At 37.9% G+C, this 22,389-nt stretch overlaps 1 protein-coding gene across 12 annotated transcripts in view; it reads right to left on the reverse strand.

Moving 5' to 3' along the window:
• The window catches only part of PCNX1 (pecanex 1), a 143,251-nt gene that overhangs the window by 14,354 nt on the left and 106,508 nt on the right, over positions 1–22,389 (reverse strand). For 11 of the 12 annotated variants that reach the window (XM_036432620.2, XM_036432604.2, XM_036432585.2 and 8 more), the window contains 8 exons: positions 22,250–22,358; positions 21,162–21,291; positions 15,917–15,975; positions 13,793–14,008; positions 8,721–8,974; positions 5,912–6,142; positions 2,195–2,295; positions 1,061–1,211 (listed from right to left, as the gene is read on the reverse strand). In XM_036432620.2, the coding sequence (XP_036288513.1) occupies positions 1,061–1,211; positions 2,195–2,295; positions 5,912–6,142; positions 8,721–8,974; positions 13,793–14,008; positions 15,917–15,975; positions 21,162–21,291; positions 22,250–22,358 (1,251 nt within the window). The remainder of the gene's footprint in view (positions 1–1,060; positions 1,212–2,194; positions 2,296–5,911; positions 6,143–8,720; positions 8,975–13,792; positions 14,009–15,916; positions 15,976–21,161; positions 21,292–22,249; positions 22,359–22,389) is intronic. The other variant, XM_045579178.1, reaches the window with a different exon arrangement.

Consider the following 22,389-nt stretch of genomic DNA (forward strand, 5'->3'; position numbering starts at 1 on the left):
CTGGTTTCATCATTTCATTTCACTTAATGTTGCAGTTTCCAAGAATCTATTGACAAAATTAAGTGAGGCCTTATTGTACCTAATTTCAAAGTATATTCTTTTTTAAAATATATTTTACTGATTTTTACAGAGAGGAAGGGAAAGGGATAGAGAGTTAGAAATATCAATCAGCTGCCTCACCCCCCCACCCCCCCATACTGGGGATGTGCCTGCAATCACGGTACATGCTCTTGATCAGAATTGAACCTGGAACCCTTCAGTCTGCAGGCCCATGCTCTATCCATTGAGCCAAACCGATTAGGGCTCAAAATATATTCTTAAAGTGATCCAGGACAATATGCATTGTGAGGCCTCATTTTAAATTTTTTACCTTCCTAGGATTAAACTAGTGCTAAATCTTTCCTAACCATCTATTATTCTATATAACATGCGAAGTGAAACTCTCGGTAACAGCAGCACTGAGGAGCCTCCTGAGAAGCTGCTGCACTGCACTGAGTCACCCAACATTCACACGGAAGAGGTGTGCGTTACAACCACATGATGTCAAAGCAAGCATCACAGGCCAGAGGCTTGTTTCCAGTTTGTCACTCACTGCTTACACTTGTCCTCAGGCTCATGCCCAGATATTAATATTCAAATTTACTGGTAGAAACATAGGTTTGGGCCCTAGCCAGTTTGGCTCAGTGGATAGAGCATCGGACTTCAAACTGAAAGGTCCCAGGTTTGATTCCGGTCAAGGGCACATACCCGAAGTGTGGGTTCAATCCCCAGTGCAGGACTTGCAGGAGGCAGCCAATCCATGATTCTCTCTCATCATAGATCTATCTATCTCTTTCTCCTCCTTCCTTCATCTCTGAAATCAATAAAAGATTTTAAAAAAGAAAAAAAGAAAGAAAAAGAAATATAGGTTCGGGATTCTAAGATATAGAATCTTGCCCTGAATCATGTTTTTCTTTGTTTCAAATCAGAATATTTCTCAAAAGGTACCTAAGAAACAATTTGGAAGTCAAAAGAAGCACCATTAACTAATTGCAATGGGTTAGAAATGTTCTCTTCTTACCTGATGAAGTTTAATGGACATACGGATTCCAGGGACTACTACTTTTCTTAGTAACTCCATGTCAGCAAAGATCCATTCGTCTCGAATTGAAGAAATACGGAAATCTCCCTTAAACAGGGCATGCAATCCATAGAGGAATGACTCTAAATTACTGTTAGGATTGGAGATAAAACATTCACATATTTTGACAACAGTCTTACGTTACATTGATTCTTACGTCTGGCTATGCATCACAATTGTGTGAGATTGTTTTAAAAATAGAGATTTTAAGAACTAATGTCAGCACCCCTAAATCAGAATTACAAGGAAAAGGGCCTTTTGACCTGGGATCACTGTTTATGAACCACTGTAATAGAGTCTATGAAAATAAACAACAGGCAAAGAGTATATACATTAAAAGATATTAAGGAGGGGCTAATGGAAAAGATGAAAATTAAAATATATGGCACTTCTTAATTCTAATTCATTTGGATGCATATGTCAAGAAACCCAGTTTATATTTAGAGTTCCAAAATCTAATGTACAACTATACTGAGTGGCAAGATTATGATGATCTCTGAATGCATAATAATCTGGCCACTCAGTATATCAGAGGCCCGGTTCATGAATTCATGCATGGGTGGGGTCCGGCCAGCTTGGCCAGTGGGAGGGGACATAGGCAGTTGGCTGGCCTGCCTGCTGGTGGAACTCCCGATTGAGGGTACAATTTGCATATTAGCCTTTTATTATATAGGATATATACTTAGTGGCCGGATAATGATGCACTCAGAGATCATAATAATCTGGCCACTCAGTGTATATTCAAAGTATAAATGCTCTGGCAGAAATCGCAATGAAGAATGAAAAAATTTTTTTAAAAAGGTAAATTGTTAGAAAAGAGATGTTATGGGGTTATTTTTTAAATATCTCAAATCTATTAAATTCTCACTATCAATAACTGCCTACATATATGTCAATTTTAAAAGCCAGTTCTGTTAATCACTTAGAACTCAACTATGTTCAACAAAAAAATCTATACAACATCTGAAGAGTCTTTTGCAATAAATTAGCATAGTATGCGTCCATGAAAGATGATTCCAGACTTAGATCTGACAGCTTCCCACAATCCCTTCCTAAAAACAGAAGTGCCATTACCTGGACATATGGTGGGATGCAGTCCCCAGAGCTCTTCGTCCCAGAACACAGAGTCCATAACAAAGAGTCACCAGAGAGGAATCTTTGTCCACATCCAGTGGCTTTGGAAAACAAACAAACAACAACAGAAAAGAAACAAAAGACAGGGTGAAGGAGGTCAAAAGGTACAAATTTCTAGTTACAAAATAAATAAGTCATGGGGATTTAATGTAGTGACTATACATAGTAATACCATATTGCATATTTGGAAGTTGTTAAGAGAGATCTTAAAAGTTTTCATCACAAGGAGCAGAAACCGGTTTGGTTCAGTGGTAGAGCGTCGGTCTGCAGACTGAAGGGTCCCAGGTTCAATTCCGGTCAAGAGCATATACATTGGTTGTGGGCACATCCCTGGTAGGGGGTGTGTAGGAGGCAGCTGGTCGATGATTCTCTCTCATCGACATTTCTAGCTCTCTATCCCTGTTCCTTCCTCTCTGTGGAAAATCAATAAAATATATTTAAAAAAAAAAAAGTTTTCATCACAAGGAAAAAAAATTGTAACTATGTGTGGTCATTGAAGTTAACCAGATTATGGTGACAATTTTGCAATATATACAAATACTAAATCATTACGATATACACCTGAATGTCAATTTTACCTCAAGAAAAAAAAGAAAAACAAAACACGTTAATCAAAAGGGTATATATATATTTATCAAATCAAAATGTATATATTTAATGAATCAGAGATTAAAAAACTCAACTAGTCTCTACATCCTCAGGTAAAAGTTTTAATGAAAAGAAACAACAAAACACTATATAAGGAGGGTCTTTGGAATCTTTAAATGAAGTCTAATACTTTATAATACCAGGATGTAAAAAAAGAACCAGGTATAAAGTACTTAGATGTTCAGCTAGTACTCTATAGGAGAACTCAGTTGCCGCACAGAGTTACAAAACTTTTTTTCCTTGTGATAAGAACTCTAGGATCTACTCTCCTCACATTTCAGGAGGATACTGTCTCGGCAATGGGAGAAAAACCAGCTCCAGACCAATGGCTGGTCCCTCCTAAGAAAGCTTAAAAACAAGCTCATAAAGGATCAAACTGTCGCCAAAGAATTTAATTGTCACAGAGTTAAGGTCAACAATATTTATAGAACTACAAAAATATCCAGCACCCATCATGGTAAAATGCATAAAGTCCAATAAAAAATTGTCAGGCATATAAAATAGCAGAAAAATATGACCCATAAAAGAATAACCAATTAATCACTCACTCAGTCAAAATTGTCCCAAAAAGTTATTACAGTTCTTCAAAAAGACAGAGGAATGACATCATGCTAAGACATGAAAGATTTATATAAAAGACAAGTTAAACCTCAAGAGATACCAAAAATGCAAAGTTTGAGATTTTTTAAAAAAAATGTTACATGAATTAATGGCATATTAAACAATGCAGAAGAAAAAATAAGTGATTTTAAAACACAGCAATAGAAACTTTGCAAAAGAGACTGCAAAAGGCATCAGTGAGCTATAGACATCAGGCAGCCAATATGAATAAAACTGTAATTTCCAAAAAAGGGAAGAGGAAGATAGAAAAAAATGTTTTAAAAAATAATGGCTGAAGTATTTCCAAATCTGATGAAAACTATATACTTAAGACTAAAGCACGTTCTACATCTAAAGACAGTCTGTGTGTACACCCAGACCTTGACAAAGATGCTAGCTATCCAGGCGGCTTACTATGCTCTGAGATACAGAGTAATCTTGTACCTCGGTGGTTCAACTACATCAGACTTAGCTTGGAAAACAAGAGTGCTGGAAGGAATTAGCTTCTGGAACCACAGGCCTTGCTTGGCATTGTGATTGTGTTACATTGTATTAACCAGGGGAGCATGATAGTCACGAGGGCCATGAGACCTAGACGGAAAGTAGCAGTTGGTGAAGTTTGTAGCTCACCTATTTTTAGGATAAGACAAGTTATCCTAAAGTGTGACTAGAAACCAGCTGAATTACAATCAGCCAAGGTGAAACAAATTCTGGATCCTCAGCCTAGACCTACAGAATTAGAATCTCTCAGTTAAAGATACTATCTGATTTTCATACATGTTAACATCAGAAAGTCAAAAGTCAAGCATGTTGCCGAAACCGGTTTGGCTCAGTGGTAGAGCGTCAGTCTGCGGACTGCAAGGTCCCGGGTTCGATTCCGGTCAAGGGCATGTACCTTGGTTGCGGGCACATCCCCGGTAGGGGGTGTGCAAGAGGTAACTGGTTGATGTTTCTCTCTCATCGACGTTTCTAGCTCTCTATCTCTCTCCCTTCCTCTCTGTAAAAAATCAATTAAATATATTAAAAAAAAAAAAAAAAAAAGTCAAGCATGTCAAACTCAAAGGCTAATATGGGCCAAATAAACAAGGTTTAAGTTTATGTGGGCCGCAAAAAAAACAGAAGCTTCAATTTTCATAGAAACGTAGGTTTATTTCAATAGAGACACGCTGAATACGAAGAGCTGAAATAAATGAGTAATTGTTAACATAAAATAATAGAACATTTTAATACAAATTAATATTTTTCTTGAACATTAACTTATCAGACACTGAATAACTGCACAAATTAATAAGCATAATGCAAATAAACCTATTTTTCTTGTTCTCCTAAAGCGAAATATTTCCTTTTGTGCACACCACCAAACAAGTCAGTCCAAGACTAATGACATGGCAATCAGCTGCTAAAATATTCACTGCTAGTATTAGTGGAAAGAAATGGTGCACCTGCGCGAAAGGCACATAAAGGAAATTAATGCAACACAATTATCGTCATCAGTCATTAGCAAACGGTTGAGTTCCTTACTAATAATTATGTATAATAAAATACTGTAAAAATTAAGTTATGAAATTTTTTTAAAATATATTTTATTGATTTTTTACAGAGAGGAAGGGAGAGGGATAGAGAGCTAGAAACATCGATGAGAGAGAAACATTGACCAGCTGCCTCCTGCACACCCCCCACTGGGGATGTACCCACAACCAAGGTACATGCACTTGACCAGAATTGAACCTGGGACCTTTCAGTCCGCAGGCCGATGCTCTATCTACTGAGCTAAACTGGTTTCGGCAAGTTATGAAATTTTTATTAAAATGTTTCTTACATATCATTATATTGGCTCGGCCACAAAAATATTTGTTGTGGGTTACATGCGGCCTGAGTGCCGAGAGTTTGGTATACTTGAAACATACTGCCCACGTTTCAAGTGTTTAACAATAGCCAGATGTGGTGGTTTAGTAACTTCCTCACTGGATCAGCATAGAACATTTTCATCGTCACAGATAAAGCTATTAGACTGCACTGGTTTACACTTTGAATTTGGTCTGCATTTAGGACAAAGATATTAAATTATTCTGGTGTGTGAGAGTATGTGTGTGGGGTGCTTCAAAATGTAGAATTTAAGAAGGAACTGCATATGACCTGTAACCTAATTTTGTGCATAGGAATGTGCATGCACAGGACAGAGGCCTCGCTAATTAGAGGGTGAGATTATGACCCTGCGGGTGAAAGAGCAAGGCAGGCCGCTTTCTTTAACTTGTTTTGGCAGAATTGGTTGGTTTGGCCCAACCATACTGAACCAGACAGGTCAGAAATAGGAAGGTCTGGAAAAGTTGACCTCATAATAAAAAGCAGAGATAGATCTCCCCATCTTTAGAAAAACAGATTCAGAGTTATAAATGAAATAATCTCTACCTTTGCTCTTCGGGAAGAGCAATATTCGATCCAATTGAGGTAAATCACACAGAAACTCTCCCTGGATATGCCCGCCAGTCGATGGTCATAGTCTTCATCAATGTTGGGATTAAATGTCGGGTCCACATCCACGTAATTTCTATCGGCGTACAGACGTAGTCCCTCCTGCATTGTCTCATTAGCTAGCCACTCCTCCAGCTTAGAAGAGGTTGTAACATAATAAATGATTCCCTAATGAGGAAAAGATAAAAGCAAAAATCTGAACTAAATCACAAATTGAATTAATTTCCATTTTCAGTAAATAAATTCCAACTGTTTATACTGATAGTAGAAATCAAAAATATATTATTCTGCCTCAATATTATAAAAATACAACTTAAGAATGCTATAATAATATGTACCTCAGCCCTTCCTGGATGAAAAAAACATTTAATTTAATAATTTTAAAATTACAACCCACAAATTCAGCAAGGCAACTTCAAAAACAATTCTACTCTACTGATTTTAGGGCTTTTGAATTTAGAATCATTTAAGAGAGGTGAAAAGCCTTTATTGTGGTGCATTTCAAAATTTTATCATAGAGAACTATTAAATGATGCTGTGATCATAGCTGAAGTTATAGAAATACATCTAACTAGAGGCCCGATAACAATAAATTCGTGCAAGGGGCTCGGCCCTCCCTGCCTGAAGGTGGTTTGGCTGTCGAGTCTAATTAGCATATTATGCTTTTATTATTACAGCTGATAAAGCAATAGAAATAAACATATTTAAGACAGAAAAAGCCAAACACACATATTTAAAATTTGTAAAATCATTCTATTTATCTTCCTGATGCTGTGTTTAATAAAACATTAAATAGAAGATTCAAGGTTCACCCCGGTCAGCACAAATAAGGTGTTATATATAGGTTACACCACAAAATATGAAAAATTCAAATAAGGGTCATTAAAATTTAGCACATATTTTCCTCCTGAAAATATATGCTTTGCCTGCCAGCTCCCAAGTCATAACCATGCTGTACTTCTGCAAAATCTTTAGAAAACAAAACAAAAACAAACAAACAAACAAAACCAACCCTGCCCAAAGAGTTTTGGGCTTTGCACTTGGGTCCTGGCAGGTAAGCTCTAAAAGTTTTTGTTCACCTGGAGGCTTAGAGCTTTCACCTCCAGAGGGGCTGGAGACAATGGTTGGCCATGTGGGTGCCCAATCCCATTTAAGTGACTTCACTCCAAAAATAACTTTCCAGCTTGAGACCCAGGTGAGCTTCCCTGATTGACAACACTCTGTATTAATCACACATTGTTGGCAGGAGAACCAGGCATTGTTGGTGCAATTCCACTGGAAAAGGACAACTGGCAACGAATGCCTTGGTATCTCTGGGCTCTAACCTATGTGCCTACTTGGGTGATCTTAATCTGTATCCTTCCACCTTAATCAATCCTACCTGTGAGTACAACGGCTCTGCTGAGTTCTGTGAGTCCTTACAGCAAACTATTGAACCTGAAGGTGATCCTGGTGACCACTCAAATCTTGTAATAGTTTTATTCAGCTTGTTGAAAGTAGTGCAAAGCAGTGGTTAATTGCAAGGGCTTAGGAGTCAGACAAGCCTGGATTTTAAACCGCTGACTTTACTTGCTAGTTAGAGGTCTTTGGGCAAGTAAATTTCTAATTATTAATTTATTTGTAAAACAAGGACATAACATTACGTTAGAGAATTAGGTAAGATACATGTATGCGTATATATACATGCATGTGTGTGTAACTCCTCAGCACAGTGCCTAGAACATATGAGCTACAAATGGTAGCTACTAATATTAATGAACAATGAAAAAGTTTCACCAAAGAAAAAAAACAGAGGATACCTTCACAGGTATAATTTAGTAACTATACAGGATACTAGAGAATTGAAATCACAACACAGAAGCAAAGCACAAGTTTATTATATATATACACTAGAGGTCTGGTGTACAAAATTCATGCACTAGGGTCAGGGGGTCCTTCAGCCCAGCCTGCACCCTCTCTAATCTGGGACATTACTCTCACAATCTGGGACTAATGGCTCCCAACCACTTGCCTGCCTGCCAGCCTGGTCACTACTTAACTATTCCCCTGCCAGCCTGATCGATACCTAATTGCCCCTCTGCTGGCCTGATAGCCCCCAACTGCCCTCCCCTGCCCACCTGGTCACCCCAACTTCCCTTTCCTGAAGGCCTGGTCCCCCCCAACTGCCCTCCCCTGCAGGCCTAGTTCTCCCCAACTTTCCTCCCTCCCCTGCAGGCCCAGTAGCCCCCAACTGTCCTCCCATGCCAGCCAACTTGTGGTGGCCATCTTGTGCAAGGATGTAAGAGTCAATTTGAATATTACCTCTTTATTATATAGGATATATATATATATAAAGAGAGGAATATGCTAATTATCCATTATGCCTTGAGGAGTAACGACTGACCTTATAACGACTGGATCACAGATCAGTTGGGGGGGGGGCGTGAGCTATAAGTAGGCAATGGAGAACTACATGAGGGGGCAGGGCAGCAAGCAAGTGGGAGGCAGAGAGCTACAGGAGGGGCAGGGCAGCAAGCTATGAAAGGGGGACGGGGGGTGGGGTGGGGGGGCGCTACAGGAAAGCGGGGCAGCAGGTGGAAAGCTACAGGAGGGTGGCAGCGAGCTTCTGGCCCACAGATTCGTGCAAGGGCTACCAGAATAGATAGATGGATGGATGGATGGATGGATGGATGGATGGATGGATAGAGATATCTTTTTCAAGAAGAGTCTTCAGTTTTGAGAAGAGCTAAGTAGACGCATACCCTACCTTGACATAGTAAGTGGTGAGTACTTTTCGAAGATCAAAGACTTGAAGCATAGAAGCAGCACTGTTGTCAGTGATGCTGTAACCCTCCAGAATGTACTTGGTGACTATGACTTCCCACGCCAGCCAGCGCTGGCCAAATGCAGCATTGAATGACAGCACGTGAGGAAGATGGCCGGGTTCACAACAGCAAAACCCTTCGTCTTCTTCCACACCTTCAGTTATAGCCTCTACTTCCCGCTGCTGACAGTAAGTACCTTAAAAAAAGACAGAGACCACTTACAAACAAAGGGAGGACAAAATCAGAAAGTGGGGAAACAAATGCTTTAAAGACAAGAAATTTAGAGAGAAGACACTTTATAGCAAATGAAAGTATGTGACCGATTGCCTTAGAATGGTCAGTAACAAACTACAGCAAGCTCCTGAGACCAGGCGTACTGTATATTCATCTCCTGCAGAATCACAACATGCATTAGCACATTCAAGGTGCTGAGGGTTTGTACCATAGAGTAACTAACCTCCTTAATTTTTATTCCCAATTCCCAAGCTTTTCAAACTGGGCTTATAACTGCATTACTATCAAATGAAGACCAAATAAGTAAAGGTATATCTCATGGTTTGTGTTAATTCTGAAAAGGAAGAGTGGAATGAGAAACGAATCATCCCAGGGCACCTAATACAGAGAGACATGCAAAACTTTAAAGAATGAGAGCTCCGTTTACCAGCATCACGTCCACGCTGCAAGCCAATATATTATATACGTCCTGCTTATCTGGCTGTATAACTTGTAATAGTTCATTATAATTTAGCTTAAATACATAATTAAAAATTTTCTGCTGCTAATTCCAACAATACTTTTTCTGTTGCCAATTCCAATAATATGGATAAGATTACATAACTGGCATTTGGGTTTTCCTGCTGATACAAGTTTCAATTATGTATGTATGAAGACTGATTATTCTGCACTAGCAAACAATGCTTTGAAGTGCTGTTCTTTTATACAAGATATTCATCAAACAAGCATTCTCTGCACTAGTGTTACTGAAGTAAAAATACAAAATTAGATTAAATATTGAATTAGACTCACAGCAATCTAATACTAGCAAAATATCACCCATCACACTGAGGCTAATTTTTAGTTTGTTATGTGGTCTTGCTTCTATTTAACTTGTAAATTCTTATATAAGGACTATAAAGTGATTATACTTAAATATATTAAATTTAATTATAATAAAAATAACAAGTGGCACTATACATTTTCTTTTTCCCTTTAGAGAGAATGTATATACCGTCCATGTTTAAAACACACTGCTTTGAAAGAAAAGGTGCCAGGAAACCTAGTCTGACATGGTGGTGGTGGTGGTGGTGTGATAAAAGATACTGAACAGATAAGCTTAACTAAACTAGTAAACTGTACGATTAGTACTCTAGAACGCTTAGCAATTCTATTATTTTCTACTTTAATTATATTGGTAAACACTTCCAAAATAATAATACATAGTAGTGATAAAAAAAAAAAAACTCTCTCTTGAACTTGACAATAAGAAGAATGCCTGCCCATGATATGACGATAGATAAACATATACATTTTTTTCCAGAACAAGGACATATGTAATCTTATAAGCATTCTTCAAAGAAGTAATGGAAATAAAATTTAATCAAATGTCCTTTGGCATCTTTTGAGAGAATCATATTACATTGTTTCCCGTGATCTATTAAAAGAAGATGAATTCTATTAATATGCTTTTTTACTACTTAAATTAACTTAAAAGGACCAATTACTAAATTGGTAAGGGGTACTTAAAGAAAAGTATTGCTGGGTTTTGCTTATTCTGGATTCTGAGGATTTTTGCATCTATAGTCATCATACGTGAACTAAACTATAGTTACTTTTTAAGCCTGTTTGATCATCTTCTGGTATCAATATTACACTGATTTTGTAAAAAGTCTTGAGAAATTTTCCTTCTTTATCCATGTGCTAGAACAGATTAGAGAGGTCAAAAGAATGACTCATTTTCTAGAAGGAACTTCCTGAGTTTGGGTTTTTTAAACTGTGGCATGAAGTTGGATCTATCCCTTAGGTTTGATATTTGTTTTGTTACCTCCTTATATTGACTTTATCCTCTTTCTTGGAAGGCAGTCAAAGGTTTTTAAGTAAAGGAAATAACATGAAGAGCTATATTTGTGCAGTTAACTTTGACAGTGGCTTTTAGAGAAGAGATGTGGCAAGAGGGTTCTGACATTAATTCAGAAGACACAGGAACATTGTTCAGAGTAGCAGAAAGTTAAATAAGGTATGAATTAACAGAGGATATTTTTACGCTACCAAATAAACCCCAAGAATATTTTCTAGCCCTAGCCTGCTTAGCTCAGTGGAAAGAGTGTTGTCCTGTAGAACAAAGGGTCCCAGTTTGATTCTTGTCAAGGGCATGTACCTCGGTTGCAGGCTCCTGCCTGGTCCGGGCCCTGGTTGGGGCACATGCAGGAGGCAACCAATTGACGTGTTTCTCTCACATCGATATTATTATATCTCTGTCTTTCCCTGTCTCTTCCAAAATCAATGGGAAAATATCCTCAGGTGGGGATTAAAAAAAAAAAAAAAAGACAATAAAAGAACCCAAAAGGATATTTTCTACTCCAACATACTCAAGTAATACATTTTACTTCAAAAAATTAAGTCAACAACAAAAAGAAAAACAATAAGCACAGGAATTATTAAAAATTGAAAACAGAATTTTGAGACTTGGAAATGGATTCTAGAATATCTTTGAGGAACTACTACCAATATCCAGATCTTCCAATCACTTGATAGTGAAAATAACTGGTAAAAATAAATAAAATTACAAAAACTAGATATGTTAGCATTAATAATAGAGATAATCATGTAGGACAGGTGGTTAGAGAAGGCTTCTCTGAAAAATTGACAGTTAGGCTATTACTTAAAGATAATTATAGGATTAGCCAGATGGGAGATTGGTGGGAGGAGGGGGGATGGTTGGTACTTTCTGGGCAAAGGGAAAGGCAATAGGAGTCCTTAGTAAGGAAATTAGCAAGAATGTGGGAAGAATGAGGAGATGATACAATAAAGCCAGCTGGAGAAGCTGGCAGAGGCCAGATCATGCAGTGTTGCAGGGCATGTTAAGAAGTTGAATTCTATTTTAAATGCAATCGGAAACCACTGAAAAACTTAAGCACGGAAGGGACATTGATCAAGTTTGCCTTTTAAAAGTCATTCCAGCTGACTGAAGAATTACAGGTACCCCTTGCTATCCACATCCAACAAGGAATCAGACAGTAAGAGGTACTATGTTCCCAAATAGGTTTTATTTGAATTTTGTTTGGCAAACTAAGAATTTGAATGGCAAAGGATTTATCCAAATTTTTATTTGAAACTCCTTGGTACCAGACAGTGAAAGTTGGGAGACTGACAGAATTTGGATCAAATTTTCTTTGGAGAATTTCTTTCTTTTTTAAAAATCCTCACCCAAGGATATGTTTTGATTTTAAAGGTAGGGAGAGAGAAAAAAAAAACTGATAAACGTGAAAGAAATGTCTATTAGTCACTTCTCATACATGCCCCAAAAGGAAACAGAACCTCCAACCTCGGTACATGCCCTGACCGGGCATTGAACCCACAACCTTTTGGTATATGGGACAATGCTCCAACCACCGAGCCACCCGGCCAGAGCATGGTTTGGAGAATTTCTGATCAATATAGTAGATTGAGCAAATAATAAAAAGGACCTCCTTTCAATTCACTATTTGCTAGATAAAATAGCCTTCCACACACATTTGTTTGTTTTAAAAATGGTTAAAAGTTTAAAAGCAAGGGTGAAATCTTCAGGTGCCTACAATTTAAAAAAAAGGTGAAATCATAGCAGTGTTTGGTGTAGTGGTGAGTGGGTGCTGACTCTTAATGAGTCTACTAGCAGTTGGATTAGATTTGAGTAGCACTAAATAAGTCTCTAGAAGAGATGGAATTAAGGTCCATAATACAAGAATAGAAGAACAAGAGTAAGAGTGAGCAAGAGAGAGAAAATAAGAATTAGCTACAAATAGATTACAAATGAATAACAAACATCACCATTTACTGCCTTAATCTGAGTGTGTGTCTCACAAGTAAACTCTTATTTCCCATGAATGGAGCAACTTTAGAGAAGCACTTGTTCCATTAACAAAAGATATTATATGACATTTGTTATGTGATTCCATACCACAACAGCATATAAGTCTGATTTGATCCCCTATCTAGTCAAATGCTTTATTTCTTATTTCAGGTAAAAACACACAAGGCTTTTCTTAGAATATACATCAAAACACAGCTTAGATGCTCTCTCTAAAAACTCTCAAGTCCAAATGTTCCCTAGATTGAAAAGATATACATTAACAGGACGTTCTTCAATTCCTAAAAAACACGTTTCTATTCATACTTATAAGATATTCAACTTATAGCACTTGATTACATTAAGTTGATGTTTCTGAATGCATGATTTTCTGTGTGTAAATGCTTTCATTTGTCTTATACGAAATTGTTGAGGGCTGGTGAAGGAACGGGGAGTAACTGCTTAATGGGTGTGAGATTTTATTTTGGGGAGATGAAAATTCTTTGGAACTAGACAGAGGTGGTGGTTACACAACATTATAAATGTACTAAAAGCCACTGATTTGTTCCCTTTAAAAATGATAATTTGATGTGATGTGAATTTCACTCCAATAATAATTTTTTAAAAAGCTGTTAAAGACAAAGTAACTTGGTTAACTACTCTCTGCCTCACAATAAATAACACTGCAGTCTGTCAGCCATCTAACAGATCACAGAAATTCAGCAACACTGGAAAACAAGTCACTTATACATTAGTGGTACTGTCTTTACATATATGGCATACTGCAAAAGTGAATCTTTTTGCAATATGGAATTTTGGAGGGAAATCTAATAATTTCTCTCTAACAACTTTCCTCATTCTACAAGTCCAAAGACTAAGGATCGAATTTTATAACTTTTGATTTGCAATGTAAACACAGAAAAATCAGATACCACAGGAATTGATTATAGAAATAAGAGGTGTCCGTCTTACCTCTGAATTCAAGTCCCCGCAGCTGGAAAGTGACCAGCCCGTTGCCGATCTCGATAAGGTGTACTAATGCATTGAGGTAGTCAGAGGCAAGAATGAAACAGTCCCCTGTACTGTAGTTTCCCCACCGTCCTAGGAGCAAATCACCACAGAGACTGTGTTGTAGGGATCTGGTTAAATGTTCATAAAAGATGGAATTCAGATTGTTGTCATCTGATCCTACAAGAAGGGATTTTTTAAAAATGTTAAATTTCACCCTAAAATCACTTTATTTGAATATACAAGAGTGTTAAACATATTAAAACTAATTTCCAGTTAGGGTTGTATCTTTATTTTTTGACAAGGACAATAATATTCAAACTCTTAAAATTTTTATACAAAAAAGAAATACAGAGTGATGGCCAAAGTTTCAGAATTTAGGGTTAGAAGTCACGTAACCTCTCTGAATCTCTGGTTCCCATCCATAAAATGCAGCAATTGGAGTAGGTGAAATCTAAGGTCTTTCCACCTTTTTAATAGTCCATAATCTTTTCTAACACTGTTTATTGAGCTATGCCTTATAGTTAAAACCATGCAAGAGAAATAAAAACAGATTTTTTTTCTGAAAATCAGAACTAGAACAAAAAGACATACTAGTGCCAAAACCGGTTTGGCTCAGTGGTAGAGCGTCGGTCTGCGGACTGAAAGGTCCCAGGTTCAATTCCGGTCAGAGGCATGTACGTTGGTTGCGGGCACATCCCCGGTAGAGGGTGTGCAAGAGGCAGCTGGTCGATGTTTCTCTCTCATCGACATTTCTAGCTATCTATCTCTCTCCCTTCCTCTCTGTAAAAAATCAATAAAAATATATTAAAAAGACATATTAGTAAAGAAAATGGGTAATGCAAGACTTGAATAAACAAGATAGTTCAAAACAAAGATAAATTATTAGTCAAAATAATTTATATCTTGAGATGGCTAAAACTAATTTTCAATAGAAATAAACTGTATATATAGAAACAGCAGCAAAGAATCTACAAAAGTTTAAGGGGAAAAAAAGAGTAAAACCTTACCCAATAAATGAAATGACCATCTTCAGAAATAACCCACACAAGGCAATAACCTATAAATGGGTGCCTTTAAACTCAACCTAACTAAATAATAACGAAAGGGGAACCCCAGACTCTGTCTTCAATAAAATGGTCTGGTATAATGCTCCGTCTGACCACTACAAAGTATGCATATAAATTCATATTAACTCAGGACACGGCCACTTTGATATACAGAATGGCATCATCAGCATCGTAAGAATTCCATGCCCCTTAAAAAGACATACTAGAGCTGAGATGGTTGTTTTATCTACTAGAATGTGATAATGACAGCTGTTGATATCAATTAATTAGTTCTCCTTAATCCAACTTTATAATTATAAATTAATCTGATTATTATAATTTAGTTTCTTAAGTAGATAGCATTGCAAGGAATCTTCGAGTCAAATGAATACAAGTATTTCAGTCTATCTGGGAGTAATATTTCTTTTAGTAAATTAATACATTGGATTTTCTGTGATTGGAGAAATGCGATTCACACTTTCTGTGTCAGATTACTAATGGGTGGGCCAACAAAAGTTCCCCAAACGACAAAACCAAGAACCAGACTTTAGAAATGGTAACACTACCAAGTGCTACTCAGTAAGGCCCTGTGTTGAATGGCTATTTGGCCCTCCTACATGACCTTTCTATGTCAATTAACTGAATAAAGTTAAACTAATATTTACCTAAACATTCAGGGAAGGGGGGAAGCAAAACATATTAATAAAACATATACTGGTTAGATTACATAGTATTCAAGAGAGCTAACCAATTTTACTTTGACCATGTACTACTTTTTAACCTATGTAAGAATAATCTTTGAATGGCAATTTTTATCCCATTCAGTGTTCGTAAAATACATTTCATCAAATATGGATATCTAAGTTGTAGATACTCTAAGTCATGTATATTTTGCTAAAGTAAACAAAATAAAGCAAAAGGTATTTGGTTTAAAAGTGACCATTTGGAACCCACACAGGATTCCTAACAAGTCGGGAGTGAAATATATATGTAACGAATTCATTGGACAGGCTTCTTGATTCACAAACAGAGCTGTTACCTGGGTTTCTATCAAGCTGGGAAGCCAATCTGGTATTTGAATGATCCACTCGTTTTGTACTGAAGGTGGCAAAATAAAACATTTTTAGTCATTTTTTTTTAATATTTAAAAATGCCTATTAAGAAAAAAATACTATACAATATTGATGAAATAAATATTACCACTTTATGACTATTGCTGAGAAAAATCTATGATTAGCATATTGATAAAACTCTGCAGTAACACAATATTAGAGGATTTTTTCACTTTCCCACATCCATCATACAAAAACACAGCAGTTATTTCCTAACTGGTGTGTCACTGAACAGTGTGTAGAAACACTGTTGAGTTTAATGTAAAAACATAATTGAGCAGGATGAGAAAAAATAAACAAACCACACTCTATATATAGATCTTAAAGATGCACAGTGCATGAAAAATTCTTGCAAAAAGAAGGTAACATCTATTAATGCTCAGTGTTCCTTTTAACAGTGGTTCCCAAAACGTGGTCCACAGAACCCCGAGTAGGAAACTCAAGATCCTTCCAGGGAATTTTCCAGATCAAAACTATTTCCAAAATAATATTGAGCAATTATTTGTTTCTTTCACTGTGATGGCAATTGCACTGACAGTACAGATCAAGGTGGGTAAGACTGCTGGTGCTTTACATGAATCAAGGTAGGGGCACCAGATTGTACTATTTGTTACTGCCACACACGCACAAGACAAAATACAATAAATAAAAATTCAACTTCCAGTCATAGCTGGTTTGGCTCAGTGGATAGAGCATTAGCCTGCGGACTGAAGGGTCCCAGCTTCAATTCCGGTCAAGGGTACCTGCCTGGGTTGTGGGCTTGATCCCAGTAAGTGTGCAGAAGGCAGCCAATCCATGATGCTCTCTCATCATTGATGTTTCTATCATCTCTCTCTCTCTCTCTCTCTCTTGCTTCCTCTCTGAAATCAATAAAATATATGTATTTTTAAAAATTCAACTTCTGCCAAAACCGGTTTGGCTCAGTGGTAGAGCATCGGTCTGCAGACTGAAAGGTCCCGGGTTCGATTCCGGTCAAGGGCATGTACATTGGTTGCAGGCACATCCCCAGAAGGGGTGTGCAGGAGGCAGCTGATCAATGTTTCTCTCCCATCGATGTTTCTAACTCTCTATCTCTCTCCTTTCCTCTCTGTAAAAAATCAATAAAATATATATTTTTAAAAATTCAACTTCTACCTTAAAATGTTCTTAATGAACAAATATTAATTTTGTTAAATTAAAAGCCCTCTTTCTAATACAGTGTGTGGCGCGTATAGCACCTCTGCTGCATGCTGAGTAGGGTGGGTATCTTGAGGGAACTGCTGGATTTATAAGCTGCACTGGGGACTTTTTTCACAGGAGACATTTTTACTTGAATGGCTGTTGGATAAACTATGATAATTCAGCCCTAGGTATTTGACAAACATTTCTCAAAAATGAAGACAGCAAGTCTGCCATTTCAAAGAAAACAACTGACAAGGATGGCACATCTGTTGCCAATAATAAAAGTTTTTAAGCAAAAATTAGAATTTTGGAAAATTTATATTTACCACCATGAGCTTGGTAGTATCTCAATACTCAAATATGGTTTTCTTTTGGGATTGGAGGTGATATGAATGAATACATTTTTAAAAATATTATATACTGAAATATGTCAAAATTTGGAAGCTCTACATTATTCAGTGAAGCAATATTTTCTAAATGATCAATAAAAGATGTTATAAGATTATATGTAGGTAAAAAGATCCATCCAAAGTGTTAGACTTTTCAGTAGATTATGATGTAACGTAGTTGCAGAAATTCATGGATATGGTTTTAGATTCCACATTTCAACTAATCTTTAGGAAACAAACCATTTGTCGACTTTTACTGAAAGATCAAAGAATATCCACAGTTGAATAAAATGGCAATCAAAACAATTCTTTCTTTTCCAACTATGTCTGTGAGGCCAGATTTTCTTCATATACTTCAACCAAAACAGTATATGGCAACAACAGACTGAATGCAGCAGCAGAAAAGAGAATCAAGCTGTCTTTTTTTTTTTTTTTTTAAACTCTTCACTGGAGGATGTTTTGTCCATTTAGTTTTAGAAAGCATGGAAGAGAGAGAAACACGAATGTGAGACAGACACATTGATTGGTTGCTTCCCGAATGCTCCTGGCCTGCATCTGAGGTACGCGCCCCTGACAGGAATCAAACCCAGGAACCTTCAATCCGCTGGCCCAAAGGTCTATCCACTGAGCCAAACCGGCCAGGATTTGAGCTGTCTTTTATTAAGCCAGACATTAAAGAGATTTATAAACCAATGAGTGGCCCAGTGCACGAAATATGTGCATGGGGAAGGGGTGTTCCCCAGCTCGGTCTGCACCCTCTCCAATCTGGCACCTCTCGGGGAGATGTCCAGATGTGGGATCAGGCCTAAACTGGCAGTCGGACATCTGGGACCATTGGCTTCTAACTGCTCACCTGCCTGCCTGCCTGATCACCCCTAACCACTCTGCTTGCTGGTCTGATTGTCCCTAATTGCTCCCCCACCAGCCTGCTCACCCCCAACTGCCCCACCCCCTGCTGACCTACTCTCCTCCAACTGGCCCCCTCTGCTGGTCTGCTCACCCCTAACTGCCTCTGCTTCAGCCCCGCCACCATGGCTTTGTCCGGAAGATCTCCTGGTCTAATTATCATATTACCCTTTTATTAGTAGAGATGGCACTTTTCACTGATTGTTTTGGTGGGATGGAAAATTTAGTTATTTTTATTTCAAAAATGTTATTTTTGTTTATTTGTAATGGTATTTTTAAAATAATATTTTTAAAATAATAAACATTTAAATTTAAGTTTTCTAGATAATACAGTAAATATTGGTAGATAAAACCCATAGCAACGAAACTCTTTGGAGACTTTCAATAACTTGTTGTCAAGCCTCATCTGAGGATATTTTTTCCCTTGCTTTTCAGATAGAGTGAAAGGGAGGGAATGGGAGAGAGAAACATCGATGTAAGAGAGACTCATCGACTGGCTGCCTCCTACACCTGCCCCAACTTGGAGTGGGGGGCGAACATGAAACCCAGGTACGTTCTCTTGCCTGGGAATCAAACTGTGTGTGGCCCATGCTTTTACTGCTGAGCAACACTGTCCAGGGTCCCAGTAACCTTTAAGAATGTAAAAATTTTCTGAGACCAGGCAGGTTAAGAATTGTAGCCACAGATAGAATTTGGGGCTAAATTTAACTTGTCCCAAAGGAACAGAATATTAAAAACACTAAAATTCACCAAAAGGAAAAACACCATGTGTGGTTTTTAGATAAAGACCAGAGCGAAAGTTTCAAATCCATAAGCTAGTTCACTGTTTAAATAGTGAGACTACCATTTCCACCTATATGTGCCAACGTGTGAAAGAGTAGGAAAAACGCAGTCATGGAGATGGTCAGTAGAATGACAAAGCAGAACAAGCCTTTTCTGAATCAATGTTAATACATGTAAAATGTTTAAGCTCCATGACTCAGTTAGTTCCCTTACAGATAGTCTTTCTTAACTTAAGAGGAAAAAAGAAATTTGGAGAGGTTACATAAAAGGATAATTTTTAGGCATCAGATTAAAGAGCCCAAGAAACTAAGCCTAAATGGAGAAAACTTCATGTACAAAATGGCCACTGAAAACTAAGCTTCATGAAAAAAAACATAAGCCTATCTAATAAAAGAGTAATACACAAATTAACATCACTATGATACACCCACAAGCCACCGCCACCAGCCAATCAGGAGTGAGTATGCAAAATAACCCAACCAAGATGGCTGCAGCCACAGAGCAAGCAGGAGGCTTGGGTTTCCTCGGCAATGGAGGAAGCCAAACTTTCTGCAAATGCTGGTCAGCCCATGCCTCTGCTCAAGGCTACAAAGTTTCAATTACAGGAGATAAGTAAATCCCAACAGAAATGGTGGCAGCTACGGAGTTGGAGAGAGCAGGAGGCTAGAGTTGCTTTCGGCAATGGAGGAAGCCAAGCTCCTGCACCACTAGCTTGTCTTGGCCTCCACTCAAGGCTACAAAGTTTCAATTATAGAAGATAAATAAATCCCAGATACTAGGGCCTCCGTTTAGGTCACTGGGGGGCATAGCTGGCCTGCAAACCACCACAGGCCCCTCACCTAGGCCAACCAATGCCCCAAGGGAACCCCCTCTCTGATCGGGAACACCCTTCAGGGAAAATCAGCGGGCCCCCACCTGTGCACCAGGCCTCTATCCCATCTAATCCTATCTAATAAAAGAATAATATGCAAATTGACCATCACTCCAACACACAAGAGGGCTGCCCCTATGTGGACTCAAGATGGCTGCCACAAGATGGCCAGCATGGAAAGGCAGTTGGGAGGGACCAGGCCTACAAAGGAGGGCAGTTGTGGGTGATCAAGCCTGCAGGGGAGGGCAGATGACCAGGCTGGTAGAGGAAGGAAGTCTGGGGTGACCAGGCCGGTAGAGGAGGAAAGTTGGGGTTGACCTGGCCTACAGGGAAGAGCAGTTGGGGGACCCAGGCCTGCAGGGGAGGGAATTTAGGGGTGACCAGGCCTGTAGGGTAGGGCAGTTAGGGGCAAACAGGCTAGTAAGGGAGCAGTTAGGTATCAATCAGGCTGGCAGGGGAGTGGTTAGGGAGTGATCAGGTAGAAGCATTTAGAGGCAATCAGGCAGAGGCAGGTGAGCAGGATTGGACCTAAAAAGGCAGTTGGACATCCCTCAAGGGTCCCGGATTGGAGAGATTGCAGGTTGGACTGAGGGACAACCCCTCCCCCGTGCACAAATTTCATGCACCAGGCCTCTAGTATAGAATAACACTTCAAAGTATTATTAACATGGAACAATTCTAAGAAATAGTACTAAAAGGAAAAACAGAAAAATCAGTATATCCAACTAAAAATATGTTTTAAGATCTTATAATTAACTAATGTAACCCAATAAACATAATTTAAAAATCTTATCAATAGAAAAAAGGTTGAGAAATAAAGAGTAATTATTCTCTGACTCTTCTAATTTTATATAATTTTGAGATCAGGCGCGTTCAGGGTGGTATGGCAGTAGACTAATTTTACATAATTTTGAGACTTTTATAAGTATTTATAAAATTTTAACAAAGTAATTTAACACAAAAAATTAACAGTTAACAATCCTGGATTACATAAAATTATGCTGTCAATAGTTTTCTAATATGAAAGATAAAACTGGCTTTCAAATGCTTTATTTTACTCACTTATAGTCTCTCTCCCAGAATTTCACAGGTCGAACATATGAAGTGATGAATATTGCACTTCCCAGGAAGGGGTTCAGTGGTGTAGAAAAGAAGGCTGATACAGCAGCCTGAACAAATAGCATTGCTGAATCTACGAGAAAACTGGTTAAGGACCTTAATGTCCATCTGAGTATACACAAACCACACACACACACACACACACACACTCTCACTCACACTCTCTCTCTCTCTCTCTTTTACACACACACACAACTCACAAACACGCTGCAATTATAGCAATTAGAAAAATAACATTCATGAGAGGAATAGAGGAAAAGGTGCCACTAGACAGCACACGGCTAAAAGTAGACACAGCCTGATGAAAGGCACCATGGTTGGAAGGGAGCTAAATAAATATCTGCCAACATGTATTTGATTAAAGCCCACATGTCACTTCTGGGTAGAGATACTTGGATTTAATTTTTCAGGGGATGAACCTAAACTTTACAGATAAAAAAAAAAAAATCTACGTTCCAAAATTTATGTGGGTCACTAACACTTACTTTTATTTATAAAGTACTTTTAAGAAATGATGAGAATAGAAGATTTTAGACATAGGATTATCAAAAATGTTTTGTATCTTCATTCATTTAAAAATATTCCTAAACACATTTTGTATTTATTGAAAATTCATGATAGATCAGGATGATCTAAGAGAATAAATTATGTAATGTCTAATCACTGGGATGTACACCTGAAACTAAATAATACAGTATGTTAGCTCTATAATTGAAAAATTAAAAAATGACTTTAAAAAATTATCAGACTTTAATACTCATATATATATAAACACAATTTTTAAAATTAGTACTATTTAATTATAAAACCGTAATACTTTTCTCATGTCCAGATGATCTGTGGGGCACAGATGTTAATACAAGTTAAACAATCTAAGTCAGCATAAGTGTGGACTCAAAGAATAGGGGGCTTTTGATAATTTATCACATGGTAACCTATGTCCTATGCCTGTGAAAGGTCACCCCTACAGACCAACATTTTCATCAGGGGCATGACTGCCCTTTCTTATGAAACTTCTGTGGTAAGGATACGGGGCACTGCAAAGGGCTGGGCAAAAGCATGGAAAGCGGAGCCCCATGTAATTTGCCAGGGGGCGATGTAAGTGTACACAAACTGCAGTTTATAAAGGAGCTCCCAAAGCTGCAGAAGGAAAAAAGAGAAAATCAGTCAG

The sequence above is a fragment of the Pipistrellus kuhlii genome, unplaced genomic scaffold, assembly GCF_014108245.1.
Source record: "Pipistrellus kuhlii isolate mPipKuh1 unplaced genomic scaffold, mPipKuh1.p scaffold_m20_p_1, whole genome shotgun sequence".
Taxonomy (NCBI): Eukaryota; Metazoa; Chordata; class Mammalia; order Chiroptera; family Vespertilionidae; genus Pipistrellus; species Pipistrellus kuhlii.